General features: G+C 41.6%; 1 protein-coding gene across 1 annotated transcript in view; it reads left to right on the top strand.

The window, feature by feature from the left end:
• LOC144769149 (uncharacterized) overlaps window positions 1–16,093 on the top strand; it is a 1,798,260-nt gene that overhangs the window by 618,495 nt on the left and 1,163,672 nt on the right. Inside the window, exon 9 of the mRNA XM_078653155.1 lies at window positions 766–919. Coding sequence (XP_078509281.1) covers window positions 766–919 — 154 coding nt within the window. The remainder of the gene's footprint in view (window positions 1–765; window positions 920–16,093) is intronic.

Below are 16,093 nucleotides of genomic sequence, written 5' to 3'. Positions count from 1 at the left end.
GCAACCGCCTCAAAACATGCACGCTTGTTCCACCACAGCCAAGGCTGCTGCAGCAGCATTTGCAAGTGGGATACTGGTTCTGGATATCTGCCAGGTCCGATGAATGGCATACTTATTCCCCTCATTTCTGCCAGACTTTGTGGTCTGAGTCCACTCCCCAGACCCTCTGCTTGTGGGAAGTACTGCTTTGGTAGCTCTTCTACAGGTGATAAAATTATCTGCTATTAGAAATATGTATGAGAAGAACAAGATACATACTTTCCATATTGCTCTTTTTGGTGAATACTCTATTTAATCACAGATTCTTGACCGCTCACCCTCGTCCTCACTGCCCTCTCTCCTTCTCATTATGTGGAGTGGACTCCTGAACATCCTAATACGGTTCCACACTAGTATTCAGGACTTCACCTTAAGTTTGTTAGAAGTGCTTTGTGTCTGTCAAAGTTTGTAGATGGAAAAACTTTAACAAACTGATGTCAGCGCACAGGGGTGGCAATTAAATGGGGTTTCGGTCCGTCATTACTAATGGGGTACTGAGTCACTGTGAATCCACATGGCACCACATGTTGGCACATGGGCACATTACTGAAGAATTCTCCAGATCCACTCGGGGAGTATGTTAAAGGTGAGAAATCTGTAGTTAGATAGAGTACCTATCAGAAAGAGTGTTACCAAAAGTAAATAACTTGTTCGTGTGATTGTATCAGTGAGGATTCTGTTGAGGATTACTTCTGTAAGTGATTTAAATTGTTGTCTCTTTTATAGAGTGTGGAAGTCATTTGATACTGAACAATAATGATGGTAGTGTCCAGCCAGGGGAGTGGCCCTGGCTGGTCAGTGTAAGGCAATCTGGAAGTCACAAGTGCGGAGGAGTTCTTATTTCCAACAGATGGGTGCTAACAACTGCCAGCTGCATATCGTAAGTCTCCAGAATCTTACACCTTCATGATCAATGCATCTTCATTCCCATGACCCATTCATGCTTTTTCCAACAATCTTTCAATAACAAAGATAGAATTGTATGTGTCTAGCAGGGTTTGCAAAAGTTGAAAACTTTAATAATTCAGGGCATCCATAAGCACAAAACCCATTTGACAAAGTTGACACTCTTTTCAAGCAAATTATCCTTACTTCAATCAGAGGTGAGATATGAGATTTTAGATTGACATGTCAGAGATCTGTGTCCCCACTTATTTGCAATGCCTTTCCCACTGAACTACTAGCCTACCAGCATTCATTCAGTGAAAGATGTTAATCATATGGATCTACTTATATATCTATTTTACATTTACGACAAAGGCAGAAGGTTTAATCTCCGCAGTTTTTTTAATTTATTTATTTACAAACTTATACCGCGCTAGGACTCGACTCCCGAAGGAGTATCTCCGCGCCTCTGGCATCATCTGTGAGCAAAGAAACCCAAACATATAGCAGTCCTCCCTAGATAGATGACCTAGTACTGAAAGAGAAAAGTTTTTATTTTTTTCCTGAAAGGAAGGTGTTCTCTGCATAGTCTGATTTCCATGGGGAGATCATTCCACAACTTCGGGCCAGCCACTGACAAGGCCCTACCCCCTTGTCTTGTCTTCTTAAACCTGGGAACACATAGCAATTGTTAATCTCCTGATCTAAGAGATCTGGAGGGGACATATACATTAAACTTTTTAGTCAGGTAGTCGGGGCCTTTCCCTGTGAGACATTTGTGAATGACACAGCATATTTTAAACATCACCCTTTGTTTCACTGAAAGCCAGTGAAGTTTGGTTAACAAAGGTTTAGATGGAGTACGAGCAGGGACATTAAGAACAAGGCGTGCAGCGGTGTTTTGCACAACTTGTAATCTCGCAATAATCCCCTCGTTGGCGGCTAGCAGCAATCCATTACAATAATCTAATCTACTCAACACGAGCGACTGTACCAGAGTTCTTCTGGTGGTATCAGGGAGCAGGGGGAACACTTTCCGGAGAAGCCCAATAACATGGAAACAGGAGTCGACCACTTGATTTCCATGTTGTTTCAAGGCAAGCTCCTGATCCAATTTTACTCCCAGATCTTTTACAACCTGTTTGGGCTCAGGGACTGGGCCCAGATCTTGAGGCCACTAGTCAGGAGTCCACAGGCGTTTAGCTTCCAGCTTAGCAGTGCAGAGTATATATATATATTATACATTATCATCCTGATACGTGCCACCCAGCCACTACCACATGATGAGATGAGCAATGAGCACTCATTCCAAGGCTGAGGCCTTGTGGTTGAGCATTTAAATAAAGGAGGACTAATGACTCAGGTCCTGACACAAAACCTCTTAGTGAGCTATTCTTTGTGAGCTGCTCTGACTCCCTATCAGACCCACTGCATTCACAGGTCAAGACTTGTCCCTCCAAATCCTGGTGGCAAGGTTTAGCCAACATGGAATTCTCAGGATTGTGTGCACAATGGTGCAGCCCTTGTACCACGGCAGTGAAGCGACACACATATCCAAGCTTGTCATTACATGCCACCAAGCCTATCTACCTCAGTGAAGTAAGAGGTTTCCTCTTCCCTTCCAACTAATGCCAGCCTCTGGGAAATGTTTAAAATGGAAGTGAGTTATCATATATGAGACCCCGTCATCACCGCAATGGAGGTAGTCTTCCTCACACTATTATGAGCTTGTACTGCCAGGATCCATAGAGTCACATACCCCTAACCGCAAGCTTTCCCTGACTTGGTGGCCTGGGAGACGCCTGTTGGGTGCAGAGTGTTAAAGAAAGGTCCAGGCTGTGAGGAGGTTGCACCACATCACAGGAGCATGGACTTGCAAGGGAAGAAGAAAGAAAATATCAAGAGGACTGCTGACAATAAATTTAGCTTTAACTTTTCTTTAACTGCGAACACCAAACAAAGGACACAACGGGTGTACTTTCGTGCAGCACACAACAAAAATTCCTACTCATCATGAGACAGTTCAACAACACTGACTGGACCGAAAGCCCTACAACCTCAGTGCCCATGCCTGAACAACATAGACACCTTCATGTACCATGGGAGATAAGGCCCAGGATTGAGTAGGTGGTCCAAGCCAACCATGTCAACACATCAGTAGCATCATATCTGGCCAGCATAGCGCCAGGGTGGAAGACATGGGTGGGTGTGCTGAACACCTGCTACTTGTGAGCCCTTCGTGAAACAGACGCCATTATGAAGCACTCATTCCTACTGCTCTTTGTCCAGAACGTAACTATAAGCCAGACCACTGAAATTATGAAATTATGAGCTTCTGTGGCCAATACTTTTCTACATAGTTCACATTTGCCATTTATTATCTGCTGCATAATTCACATATTTTATGAAAAAATTGTTTCTTGCTCTAATGGATCAAAAGTTACTGAAAATGTAGCAACATGTGTGGCTGAAGATTGGAAGGCCCTTCTCAAAGATCACCTGGTCACCGTTAGTTGCTTATTGATGTATTTGGGCGTTAACCTGGTACTAGTGAGGCAAAATCCTAATACAGAAATGTGTAAAAATTACAAAATGAAAAAGTAAGGCTATCAGGAAATGTGCTGCATTATGCTGCATAAGTTGCCTTTTCTCGCCGCATAATTTTGTCATCCCCGCCACATAATTTAGCTCTCTCCCCTGCCACAATATTCTAGTGCAAAAAACACAGTTGATGGACAGAATGTAGAACAATGTCTTACATTCACCCCAGTACAAAGATCTGGGCCTAAATCCATCGTTTTTTTGCACTCCCCACCACCCTAGGTCAGACAATGGCTATATGCAAATCAGCCTTGACCCTGTGCCTCAGGGGAACAGTCCAACCCGAACTACCAAGCCATGTCTTTCCTAGACCGGAATCCAGCATCCAAGGAACGGTTTCTGGCTATCAGCCTTCTTCAGCCTGGATAGCTTGACTCCAGTCGTGTGGAGAGCCTGGGACTCACGTCTGAGCATACCCAGCCCACTCGGGGTGAAAATTGCAAAAAACACAGTTGATGGACAGAATGTAGAACAATGTCTTACATTCCCCCCAGTACAAAGATCTGGGCCTAAATCCCTTGTTTTTTTGCACTCCACACCACCCTAGGTCAGACAATGGCTATATGCAAATCAGCCTTGACCCTGTGCCTCATGGGAACAGTCCAACCCGAACTACATAGGTCAGGGTGCAACTTGTGTGTGCTTAGGATACTAATAGTGCATGAATCAGAGATGAAGCTTGATGCTATATTCATACAGGTGATAGAGCGCTTTAAGCACTCTATATTGTATGGTTGCACTATACTCATGGTTAAAACGCACTCAGGTGTATTCCTACTGTTTGTAGTGTTTTATGATCATTAAAATGTAGTTAGTGGAATAATTTAAACATTCATTGTAGTGAACGTCATAGTAATGATCATGTATGTATCGCAATGCCTGCATATATATATAGTACAGGACGATATTATATTCACATATGGTAACTGTGTTTAGTTAAGCTGCCCGAGTTCTTAGGCCCAAGATCGTAGTTATTTTCGTACCTCTGTGGCCTCTTGAGAAATAAATCATTAAATGCATGTTGTTTTCGAGAAAAGAGAATGTTTTCGTCCTACTGTAGGTGCAAAAAGGCAACATCGTTATTCTGTGAATTAAGGAGATACCCGGAATGTCTTTGAAGATGGCTGGAAGCAAGAAAGGGAGGACGCCATCTGTGCCTTGCCTATCTGTGCACCAAGGTCAAGCAGAACAAAGACGGCTTCATTGGATTTTGAAAGTTGCCACATACTAAGTTGTAATGGAAAGTTTTACAGAAATGACGCAGTAACAATTGAACCCCATTTTGTATGATGCGCAGGGTCAGAGTATTCAGACTTTTGCTAGCTTTTGGAGAGAAAGGAGAATCCTAGAACGAGCTCCAAGCCTTAAGCAATTTCACCTGTTTGACATGAGTACTTCTTAGGAAGTTAATACACGCTCACACCTTTTGGGAACTGATGGAAGGGAAGTAGGTAGGGTTCCCCTTTTAGAACAGTGTAGAGACAGATTTTGTTTATTTTCTAATGAAACAAGATCTGGACTCCGGCTCTATTTTGTGTTGCCTCCTGACTGGAATTTATCACAATTTGCCTTTATGCCGAATCACTTATATTCATAGAATCGGCTCTGTATTGATTTTTCTGTATCCATATTCATTGATTTTGCAATGTGCATACATCTTATTACTCTTGGCCTTATAATAAATTAAGAAACCTAAATTCGGAGTCTGTGTGATTATGAATTGTTTTACTCTCCTCAACCACTTTTAGTAGGTAAATAAAAGACCATCTGCGCTGAATTCTGAGTAAGAAGCCAAGGGTGCAATTTGGCGTAATCACTGGTTAGGGCAATCAAACCTTTGAAAAGAAAAGCAAATGAATATGTCCCAAAAAACTATCAAGTTCAATCCAGATCCACTTCCACAACGGAAAACAGAAACATCTGATGCTGTCAAAGGAATATTCACTCCCCGAACCACTGTGAGTGGCTCAAAGCTGATCATTGCAACACAGTTCATCACCAACCACAGCCATGCCCTGCTGAAAGGAAGGCCTGCTCCAACTGTGGGAAGTTGACCCATCTTCGCAGGTCTCTTCTGAAGCGGTTGCAAAGGGAAGCAGCTCACTGGGCTTAGCGAGACTGTTGCCATTGCACAACATACCACTAAGACAGGACCCACTGACTGAGTCCACCTTATCATCAACCTTTGGCACTGATCTGGATGGCAATGAAGAGGAAATGTTTCTCATTTCCTACCCCTGAGATTTGTCAAAATCAAGAAAATCTCAACCCATAGCCAACATGCTAATACATGGGTTCCCTATTACAGCACTAATCAACTTAGGTGCAACAGTGAATGTGATGGACAAAAGCCAGTTCAAGTTACTCAAACCCAGACCAAGGCTACCTCAGAAGAAAATAGGAATCTTTGAGTAGGGTGGACAGTACATGCCCATTCTTCTAGATGAGATGGTTGCCATCACAATAAATCTGCTGATGCAAGTCCTATGTGATGGAAGAGGGATTGGGAAGAGACTTCAGCTGCTTCTCAGCCAAAGAACTGGGGATGATTTTCTTTATAAAGTGTGCCCTCTTTCAAACACCTGTCTGCATCAAAGAATCACACTCAATACAGATTAGACCATTATACCCATTGCTGTCAGGCACAGAAGGGTTACCTTTCCTATAAGACACCAGTGGAGCACCAAATGACCCCCACAATTGATTACAAACTTGCCGACTTCAGCTCAGGATACCACCAACTATTCTTAGGTCAGCAGCAAATACATATTTTCGGTTCTAGAGGTGAAAACTAAACTTCGGAATCTCCTCACCTGCCGAGAACTTCCAACATGTAATCAAAAACCACTGCCAGGACTGGAAGGAGGCCTTTATATCAGTGATTACCACTGATATTTGTAATGGTAAGCTTCATATATTTCCTATGTCATGTTTTTGTTCTTTAATAGAATACAGAACTCTGTGTGAGTAACATTCCTGACAGAGAATGTTATGAGAGATTTATGACAGTTGAGCTAGAGCTGTTCGTGGCTGAGGTTAATAAATCTTACCTCTCGTCCTTAACTACTTTGTCTTTCATCATTCAAGTGGTAAACACCACATTTATTTGGCGACGATCGGAAGAGAACCTCATCTGCCTCAACACGAAGCCTGCTCGTCTACCCCATCACTCCTCAAGCGGCTGAATAATTTTGAAGGAAGCGTCGTCTTCCCAGTGGCTGGCACTTCATCTTCAGCGTAAAAAAAAAAGGATAATTACACGGTGAGGAGTGTGGTGGGAGGCCATAAAAGGGCTTTTCTGGACTTTATTGGGAAAAGTCGGGAGAAATCATCCCAACCGCTTTGCGTGTCAGTGACGTTTAACGTTGCTCGCGTGTGCGTTCCACCAAGCATGGAGGAATTTCCATTCACGTTAGCGTATGCGTGTCAGTGACGCGCTACGCTAGCATCTGGGTCTCTATCTTTGTGACGCATGACGCTTCAAAAAAAAAGTCAATTTACACAGAGAACGAAATGGCAATGTTCTATGCATAACAATAGTGCATTCTTCGTAATGAAAGAACATAATTTTTAGCGCTGTTTTGCCAAGAGATTGCCTATCATTGTTCACAACATTCTGGTGTTCTATGACTTAATAAAAGGAAGTTATTACACGCATTGTGAGTGGATAAAGCTCTAAGGCCAATAGAGATATAACATTAAAATCTATCTCTAAGTTTAAAAAAATATATTACTCCTTATGTGGAAGGAAAAGAAGTAAGACATAAAATATATACAATAAAAACATTTAGTTTTTTTAATGAATATTAATATAAAAAAAATTCTTACAATTTATTTTTTTTAAAAAAAGGAATTAAAGAAAAAATGCAAAACGTAACACAGCCAGCATTTTTTGTAACGAGTCCAGGAGAACCAAATGTAAAATGGCAGAAGTGGAAGAAAATATTTGCTAACTATGCAAGGGTTTGCGGAACGAACTTAAGTGCTGAAAGAAAACATTCATTATTGCTACATTGCCTGGGTGGTGAAGGTCAAGATGTATTAGAACATTTATCGGAACTAAGTACGTCTGAAAAAAGAAACTTAAATGAATATGAAATAGCTATAGAACAATTGGATCGACATTATCTTCCCAGGTTGAGTACCATAATGGAAAGATACCATTTTGGTTTGAGAGGCCAGAAAAAAGATGAGTCTGTCGAAGACTATGTCTCAGCGTTAAGGAAATTGGCCTCTTCTTGTAAATTTGGTCAGACGTTAGAAGAGAAAATAAGAGACCAGTTCGTTTTAAAATGTGCACATGACAGTGTCCGTAAAGAACTGTGGTTAAAGGATGAGCCTCCATTGGAAGAAGTCTTGGTTATTGCGAAACAAGTTGAACACATGACTAAATGTGTGGATGAATTAAAAGGAGAAAAGGAAAAGACTACAGACTCAGAAAATAAAAATAAATCGAAAGTTGAGGAAGTGATATGTCAAGCAAAGAAAGAAGAGAAAGCAACCTTAGATAAAACTGATTCTGTGTTAAATAACTCTAATTCTAATGTCATGAATGTTAATAACAAGTTTTCCTGTTTTAGATGTGGAAATTTTGGACATTTGGCGAACTCTCCTATTTGCCCTGCTTTGAAATCTATGTGCAATAGTTGTGGTAAGAGGGGACATTGCTCGAAATGTTGTAGAACTGAGATTAATAAGAGAGAGAGTTCTAATAGAAAATGGTCTCAACCTCAAGTAAAGACTAACTTTTCAAGTTAACGGAAGCTCTTTAGAACACCCATCACTTTTGGTAAAAGTTAATGATGCGTTAATTGAGTTTAAATTTGATTCCTGTTCGCAGATTACAATGATTGATGAAACATTATTATATAAAATTTTTGAGAAAAATGTAAAACTCTTAAGAAGTGACATATTACCTGTGGGTTATGGAAAGAAACCCATCAAATTGTTGGGTTATTTTGTGGCTACCATTGAGTTGGGAAGTCGTATTATTCCTTGGAAAGTTTATATTGCTAAACTAGGTGATGCATTACTTGGTTGGAAACATCAACGTGATCTAGGTATTAAATTTAATCCCAATGCTTCATCTCAAGTACAGATACAGGAGGTGGAGGATTTGTCATCAATGTTTGCAAGTAAATTTCCTGGTGTATTTAAAGAGAATTTAGGATGTTTAAAAGGTTACAAGCATTGTATCAGAATAAAAAAATGCAGTTCCTATTATAGCAAAAGAAAGAAGAATTCCTTTAGATGAACAAGAAAAAGTACAAAAGGAAATTAATAAACTTATTGAGAATAAGATTATAGAGCCTGTAGAGGCCACAGAATGGTTAGCTCCCATTGTTATAGCAAAGAAACCCTCTGGCGAGATTCGCTTATGCATAGATTTACGTGCCATGAATAAGGAGGTAGTTGTGGACAGGTTCCCTTTGCCTAACATTGATGAAATTGTAGGAACTTTGGAAGGAGCGAGGTATTTTACCACCTTAGATCTAGCTTCTGCCTACCACCAGGTAGAATTACATGTGTCTTGGCAAGAGTTAACAGCCTTTATTACTCCTATGGGCACATTTAAGTTTAAAAGGATGCCCTTTGGGCTTATTTCTACTGCCTCAGTATTCCAACGCATTATGGCATGTATCCTCAAAGGTCTTTGTGGCGTGAAGTGTTATCAAGACGATTTGTTAATTTATGGAGTTAATATGTTTGAACATAATGAACGTGTATGTGCAGTTTTAAAGAGGTTGAGTGTAGCTGGTTTGTCACTTAAGAAAGAGAAGTGTAAGTCTGGTATGGAAGAGGTAAATTATCTTGGGCACTGTATTAAGAGTGAAGGTGTTTTCCCTAAAAGTGACTTAGTTGCATCTATTAATAATATGGCTGAGCCAGTTAGTAAAGAGGAGTTGCTGTCGTTCCTTGGTATGGTGGAGTTTTATGAGAAATTCATCATGCATTTTGCAGATAAAACTAAGAATATGAGAAGACTTACTGCAAAGAGTGTGGTTTTTGAATGGTCAGATGAGTGTAAGAAAGAGTTTGAAGAAATTAAAGATGAATTGAAGAAAGCTCCATGTCTTCATGCATTTGTTCCTGGTTTGCCGACATATGTATTTACTGATGCCAGTGATAAAGGTCTTGGTGCGGTTTTGGTTCAAAGTAAACAAGGTAATGATTCCCTCATTGCTTGTGCTTCAAGGTGTCTTAGAGGTCCAGAGTTAAATTTTTCTGTCATTGAGAAAGAGTCTTTGGCGATTTTCTGGGCTATGAGAAAATGTAAAAAAAAATTTGGGGGCACTAAGATCATTGTCATGTCAGATCACAAACCATTAAAAGAGGTATTTTGCAAGAAAGGTTTAGATTCTATCTCGTCTAAGATTAGGAGATGGATTATTTCTTTGCAGGAGTTTGATTTTGAGGTACAATACATACCTGGTGTTTCTAATAAATCTGCTGATTGTTTATCTAGATTAGTGAAGAGAGATAATGTGTATGCTGATGATAAATTTGAAGAGGAGGATGGTGGTATTGGCGTCTGTGAAATTACGGAAGGTGTTGTTGAGGAGAGTGGAAAAATTAATTGGAAAAGGATGAAGAGTTGGTGAAGGTGATGAGTATGTTGAGAGAGAACAGGCGTTTGGATAAACCTTGGTCTCTTGTTTCAGAGGAATTATCTATAACTGATGACATGTTGACACGTGGAGTGAGACTTGTACCTCCATCAGGTTTGAGAAAAAAATTGTTATTGCATGCACACTGTGGTCATTTAGGTATTGTAAAAACTAAGGAGAGGTTACGTACTCAATTTTGGTGGCCAGGGATGGATTTGGAGATAGAAAGAATGGTTAGAGAATGTGTTGAATGTTGCGCAAGTGATAAAATTCTTAAGACTAAGCAAATGCCCATGGTTTGTAGGAGTTTACCTAATCATCCGTGGGATGAGGTAGCTATTGATATTTTGGGGCCGCTTTCTGGTGTGTCTGACACTCCTTATTTGATTGTGGTTATTGATTTGTATTCACGTTAGATTGAGGTGTGTGCAGTTAGTGACATAACGTCTGATTCAGTTATCAAGTTTTTGGAGGAAATCTTCAAGAGGGAAAGCTTTCCTAATAGCATTTTGTCAGACAATGGTCCACAATTTTGTTCTGGTGTTTTTGATTCCTTCTTGAACAATCGTGGAGTTGTTCACAAGCGATCTTCTTTATACCATCCTGAAACCAATGGAGCTGTTGATAGAGTGAATAAAACGTTAAAGGAGTGTATACAGCTTGCAAGGGCTAGTGGTTTAAATTGGAAAGATGCTCTTAAGGAAAGGATTGATGCTTATCGGTGTTCGCCCCACTCCACCACTGGAAAGTCTCCTTTTGAGTTATTTAAAGGCAGAATTCCTAATACTATGTGGTGTCCTGGTTGGATGAAATTGAATAAAGGATTTGTGAATAACCGCATTGGTGCTTGGAGGGAGAGGGAGTTAAAAAAGCAAGCCTGTAGGAAAAGGTATTTTGATGATAAGAAATGTGTCCAGTTCCAAGAAGTCAAAATAGGTGACTTTGTCAAAATAAAAGCACCTGTTGGACGGAAATCTTGGTCTAAGTACACCAATATTAGACCTGTTATAAAAGTTTTTAAGAATGCTTTAAAAACACAAGATGGGAGAATTTGGAATAAAAATCGGGTGGTTGTGGTGAAATCCAAAAGTTGTATTCAGGATAATTTGGATGCTGATAATATGTTTGGTGCTGTCCATGTTCCTCCACCTTGTGCTAGATATTCACCAGGAGTTCGTATAAGGAGTCAAGAATACGCAAGGCTCCTGCTTACATGAAAGATTATGTGTGAGCTCCTCTGTGTTTTCTATTGTTAGTTTTATAGTATTGTTCTCTCACTTCTTTAATTTTTTTTGTTAAGAAGGGAGATGTGTAATGGTAAGCTTCATATATTTCCTATGTCATGTTTTTATTCTTTAATAGAATACAGAACTCTGTGTGAGTAACATTCCTGACAGAGAATGTTATGAGAGATTCATGACAGTTGAGCTAGAGCTGTTCGTGGCTGAGGTTAATAAATCTTACCTCTCGACCTTAACTACTTTGTCTTTCATCATTCAAGTGGTAAACACCACAATATTCACCAAGACAATTGCTGGGTACCACCAGAATTCATGCTGCCCTGGGAAGAATCCCTGACTTCAGCCTCATCCAGCCCAGGATGGTTCATGAACCAAATATATAGGGAATGCGTTTTCGAAGGACTGCATCAGTATAGACCCCATAAAATAAAAGGACATCAAGAACGTGCCAGCCCTGTTGACCAGATCTGAAGTGCAGAGATTCCACAGCCTGGCCAATTACTCTGGTGATTTCACCTTCACTCTGGGGTGTTAAACAGATCTCCTCCGAGCCCTCACAAAATCAAAGGCCAAGACACTAAAGCAGTGTCTCTACAGGATGCAGCTATGAAATACTTTGACTTGCAAAGAGAGACCGATCTTGTATTTGATGCCATTCCAATTGGACTGGGGGCTGTGCTACTACAGTAGCAATTCAAGGGCTCTTGTGTGCCCAGCAACTTTGTGAGCAGAGCACCAACAGACATCGAAGTCCACTATTTACAAATAGAGAGTGAGGCCCTAGCAATTAAGTGGGGATGCAAACCCCTTGCCCACCTCCTTATGATATCACCTCAACACTCCCATCCAGGATTAGATAGTTGGGTAAAGCAACTCCAGAAATACTGCTACACAGTTTCCTACATACCAGGCATTGACAAACCCCCAAACTCAATCTCAAGATTCTCTGCTGCTGAGAATGTCAATGCAAGCCGACATGTCAGTTACACAGAGAAAAACACCCAATTTATATTCCTGTCTGCATTCCATCTCGGCATTAATGATTGAAGATATCATCCAGGCTTCCCATGATCTAAATGCCTACAAATAGATATGGAATATCTTCCTAGCGAACCTCAAACCCAAAGCCAAATGACACTCATTATGATGTGGCGGGTGAGATCCGAACTGAGTAGCATGAAAAATTGGTGGGTGCTAAGGCCCTTTGAGCTCTGCTGACCATGCAGGCCCACCAAGGGTACTAGGACATGTCTCCAAGACTAAGGGAGAAACTTTGATTCCCGAAAACGGACGGCTTAGTCAAGACAACTGTTAAAGAGCAATTCTGCAAACTTACAGGCAGAGAAGAAGATCCTGTCTGAGGTACTGGGTTTTTCAAAACCGGTACTGAACCGGCAACCCAGCGGTGCCAGGGTACACCCAAAGACCTCGGGTTCTTTCCTGATTCAGACCACAGAAACTCAGAGTCTTCTATGTGAAGTCAAGGATCGATTTTATTGGCTGCAACCAAGGTAACAAGCGTCCTAGAAGTACAACACACGGGATGTATATTCTCAGGAGACTGCTCAATCCTACAAAGTCAGGCTTCTCTTTTTATACAAAATATTGTGCTTTAGGCAAACATTCTTCGAATTTACAGTATACTATTCACATTTCTTTGTTACAAAGGAAAAGCAGAGTCATGATGACATGTCCATATTTCACTTCGTCCAGCCCACAACAAATCACCCGGCAAGGCCCAACATTTCATCAGATATCGGTGGACCCCCAATAAAAACGAGCACCTCCCCATCATAAAGCAAGTGAGAGAAAAGAGCAGGAACAGGTGTGAGCAAGATTCGGCAGGGTGTGTGCGATGAAATGGGTTTATGGCCTGTTGTGCCTTGATGCTATCTCATTCGGCCACTGGGAGAGGAACTGACCTAACAGGTTCGGCCTGGGGCAATGGTTCCAACTTGCACAGGTCATAGAAAAGTCGATGAAGGTTTACGTGTCCTTTTGGAATCGAATTTAGCTGGATTATAGGCCTATGTAAAGGGCAACTCACAAAATGGCTGCCATACATAAAATGGAAGCCGAGGGTGCAGAATGATAATGACGATTTTGAGGTGAAATCGTCACTCGAATATGCTGAAAATGCTTGTACATGGTGTACTCGTCATTCTCAGTCTTTTGATACTAAATTCGTCATGCTATGATGAAGTTTAATTCTCGAGTCCAGAATTATTACACGAGTTCAGAATTTTTCAGAACCACAAACCCTCATTTTGCCCTTACATAGGCAATTAATCTATCCTCATGCTAATCTGAGGCCAGATCTATATTCCTAAAGTCATTGAGATGTTGCTGTAACATCATTCTAGTACTTAGTTCATCTCTTGATACAGGCTTCCTTACACATGATGTAACACAGAGGCCACATATTGCAAGAGCACACTGTACGCACAGACAAAACAGGAAAAGAATGGCTAAGACCATCCCAATGACCATCAGAATTTTCCATCCCCAGCCGGATATCAGTTCCCAGAACCATCCCATTAACAACCAATCTCCTTTATCCACATGAATAGATTTGGAAATCTTATGCAGTTTGGAGATGGCCTGGTACACTGTTGGAGCGTTATCTGGAATGAAAACACAGCAACTCGATTGGATCAATCTACATACCCCACCTCGGTCTGCAAGTATGACATCTAATGCGACCCTGTTCTGAAGGGTCATAAGACGAGCCGACTGGAGCTCAGCAGTCAAGTTACTAAGGGCACCAGCAGTCTCAATCATGGTGGACTCAACCACCCTTGTCAATTGCCTTATGTTCCTGCTGTTAGCCATGGATCCCCAGAACGGCAGAAAACCCTTTGCAAAGTCCCCAAATTCTTGTCCTGAAGTGTCCTCTTTACTCAAGACACCTCTAACTATCCTTGTCCTGTGGTAGTCTGCCGCTGCTGTGTAGGTGAGAGGCAACAGGAACGAAACAAAACACGAGCCCGAAAAGTCAGGGGGCAACCATGTATAGGCTCTATCATGGCAGATAAAATAGGTACCCTTAGCTGCTAAAAACGCAGGGGAAGTCTGAGACCCAAAAACGTACGTTTCAGTACAGATACTTTTCCCTAACTGAGCTCTGGGATTCTTGCCAGTACCTTGCAGACACAGGTGACCCTGATGGGGTACAACCCAAATCGGGGAAGATATCTTAGCTTGCTGTTTCTCACTCAGAGTAGCTCCATATCCTGTCACGTTCCATCCTATATAGGCAAGTGTCTCACCTTCGGGGGTAGTTTTATAAGAAATATCATCCTTAATCATGTCAACTATACCCTTGACTAGAGCACTCTTCTTAGGATTGTCTTTTACAGAACGTAGGGGGTGGATTTCATGTGCATATATGAACATTGTTCTGTATGCCCACACAGAACCATTGTGGCTGAATGGCAGGACCAGATAAGGGATACCTTTATCCGTTGTGTGAGGCATAAGACCGCACACCCAACAATTAGTTGTGTTCATTACAAGTTGGTGCAAGAGCTGAACAAAGGAGTTATTAAGAAACTCTAATCTCCTAGCTGATTCGTGTTCAGGAAGGGGTTGAAAAGAATGTGAAGAAACAGTAGGAGGAGGAGGTATAGGCGTTGTTGTGGGTGCAAACGTTACTCGAAAAGAGAACAAAACATAACTTATTAAAAATATCATCACACTGAATAACATGAAAATGCACACTATCAAAAAACTATTTTTTGTCATTATATGACATATTCTTGTTTTAAAGTTCGATTTTTTGGCAGGTCTCTCCATCCCGAAAAACTCCATCCTCTCTAAAGTGCTGCCCGCGACGGGAGGTTGATTCTGCTAAAGAATGCCTCTGTCAGTCCAGGGCAACTCCCTTAGACCAACCAGAACTGCCGACCTAACGTCGTCAGCTGCACCCCAAAGACTTTAAGCAATCACGACCCTAGCAGCGGAACCCGGATGGCGGTTCGAAAAACAAAAATAAGCAAGTTTCTCAGATGGGAGAGCTGCGCTTTCAAAAATAGTACTTGGAGGGAAAAAAATAATTTTTATTAGTTCATATTTCTCGGCCTTAAATTGTATCGTTGTTTTCCAGGTATTGTCTGGTCACGGAACAGGAGTTCAGGTTCTGAAGTGTCCAATTGCTTTGATGGTGATACTGCTGGTTGCAAAATATTGTCACTCTCTTGTTCAGTCAGTGCATCACTGAAAGGTAGGAAACGTGGCACGATTTCGGTTTCTGAGTCGCCGACACCCTCCTGGACCCACTGGTCATACGGCAGAGGAAGGGGAATCCTTTACAATGGACCCCGTGGATCCAGTGCTTCTTCCCTTCCACTCGAACTGCCGATCTTGTGGAAAGAAGGACGAGGTGCGGTCCGGTCCACCTGGGCTGGTCGTTCTTCGTTCTCTGGAAGTTCTTGACCAGCACCCAGGATCCAGGGAAGATCCGATGTCCTGGAGTCTCAGAGACCGGAGGCAGGGTGTCGTGAACCTGTTGATGCAAGACACGCAATTTAGCCGTCAATTCGTACAGGTAATCAAGCAAAACAGGGTGTTCAATCTAACTGAACTTAGTGGGTCTAGGCACTCCCCATATGTTGGCCGGGCGGCCGAAGACAATTTCGTATGGACTAAGTCCCACTCGCGAATGCACAGTCATTCTGGTTGATAGGAGTGCTAAAGGGAGAGCGTCAGGCCATTTAAGAC

The sequence above is a fragment of the Lissotriton helveticus genome, chromosome 7 (assembly GCF_964261635.1).
Source record: "Lissotriton helveticus chromosome 7, aLisHel1.1, whole genome shotgun sequence".
In the NCBI taxonomy this organism is placed as follows: domain Eukaryota; kingdom Metazoa; phylum Chordata; class Amphibia; order Caudata; family Salamandridae; genus Lissotriton; species Lissotriton helveticus.
This window is presented reverse-complemented; position numbering and strand designations above follow the sequence as displayed.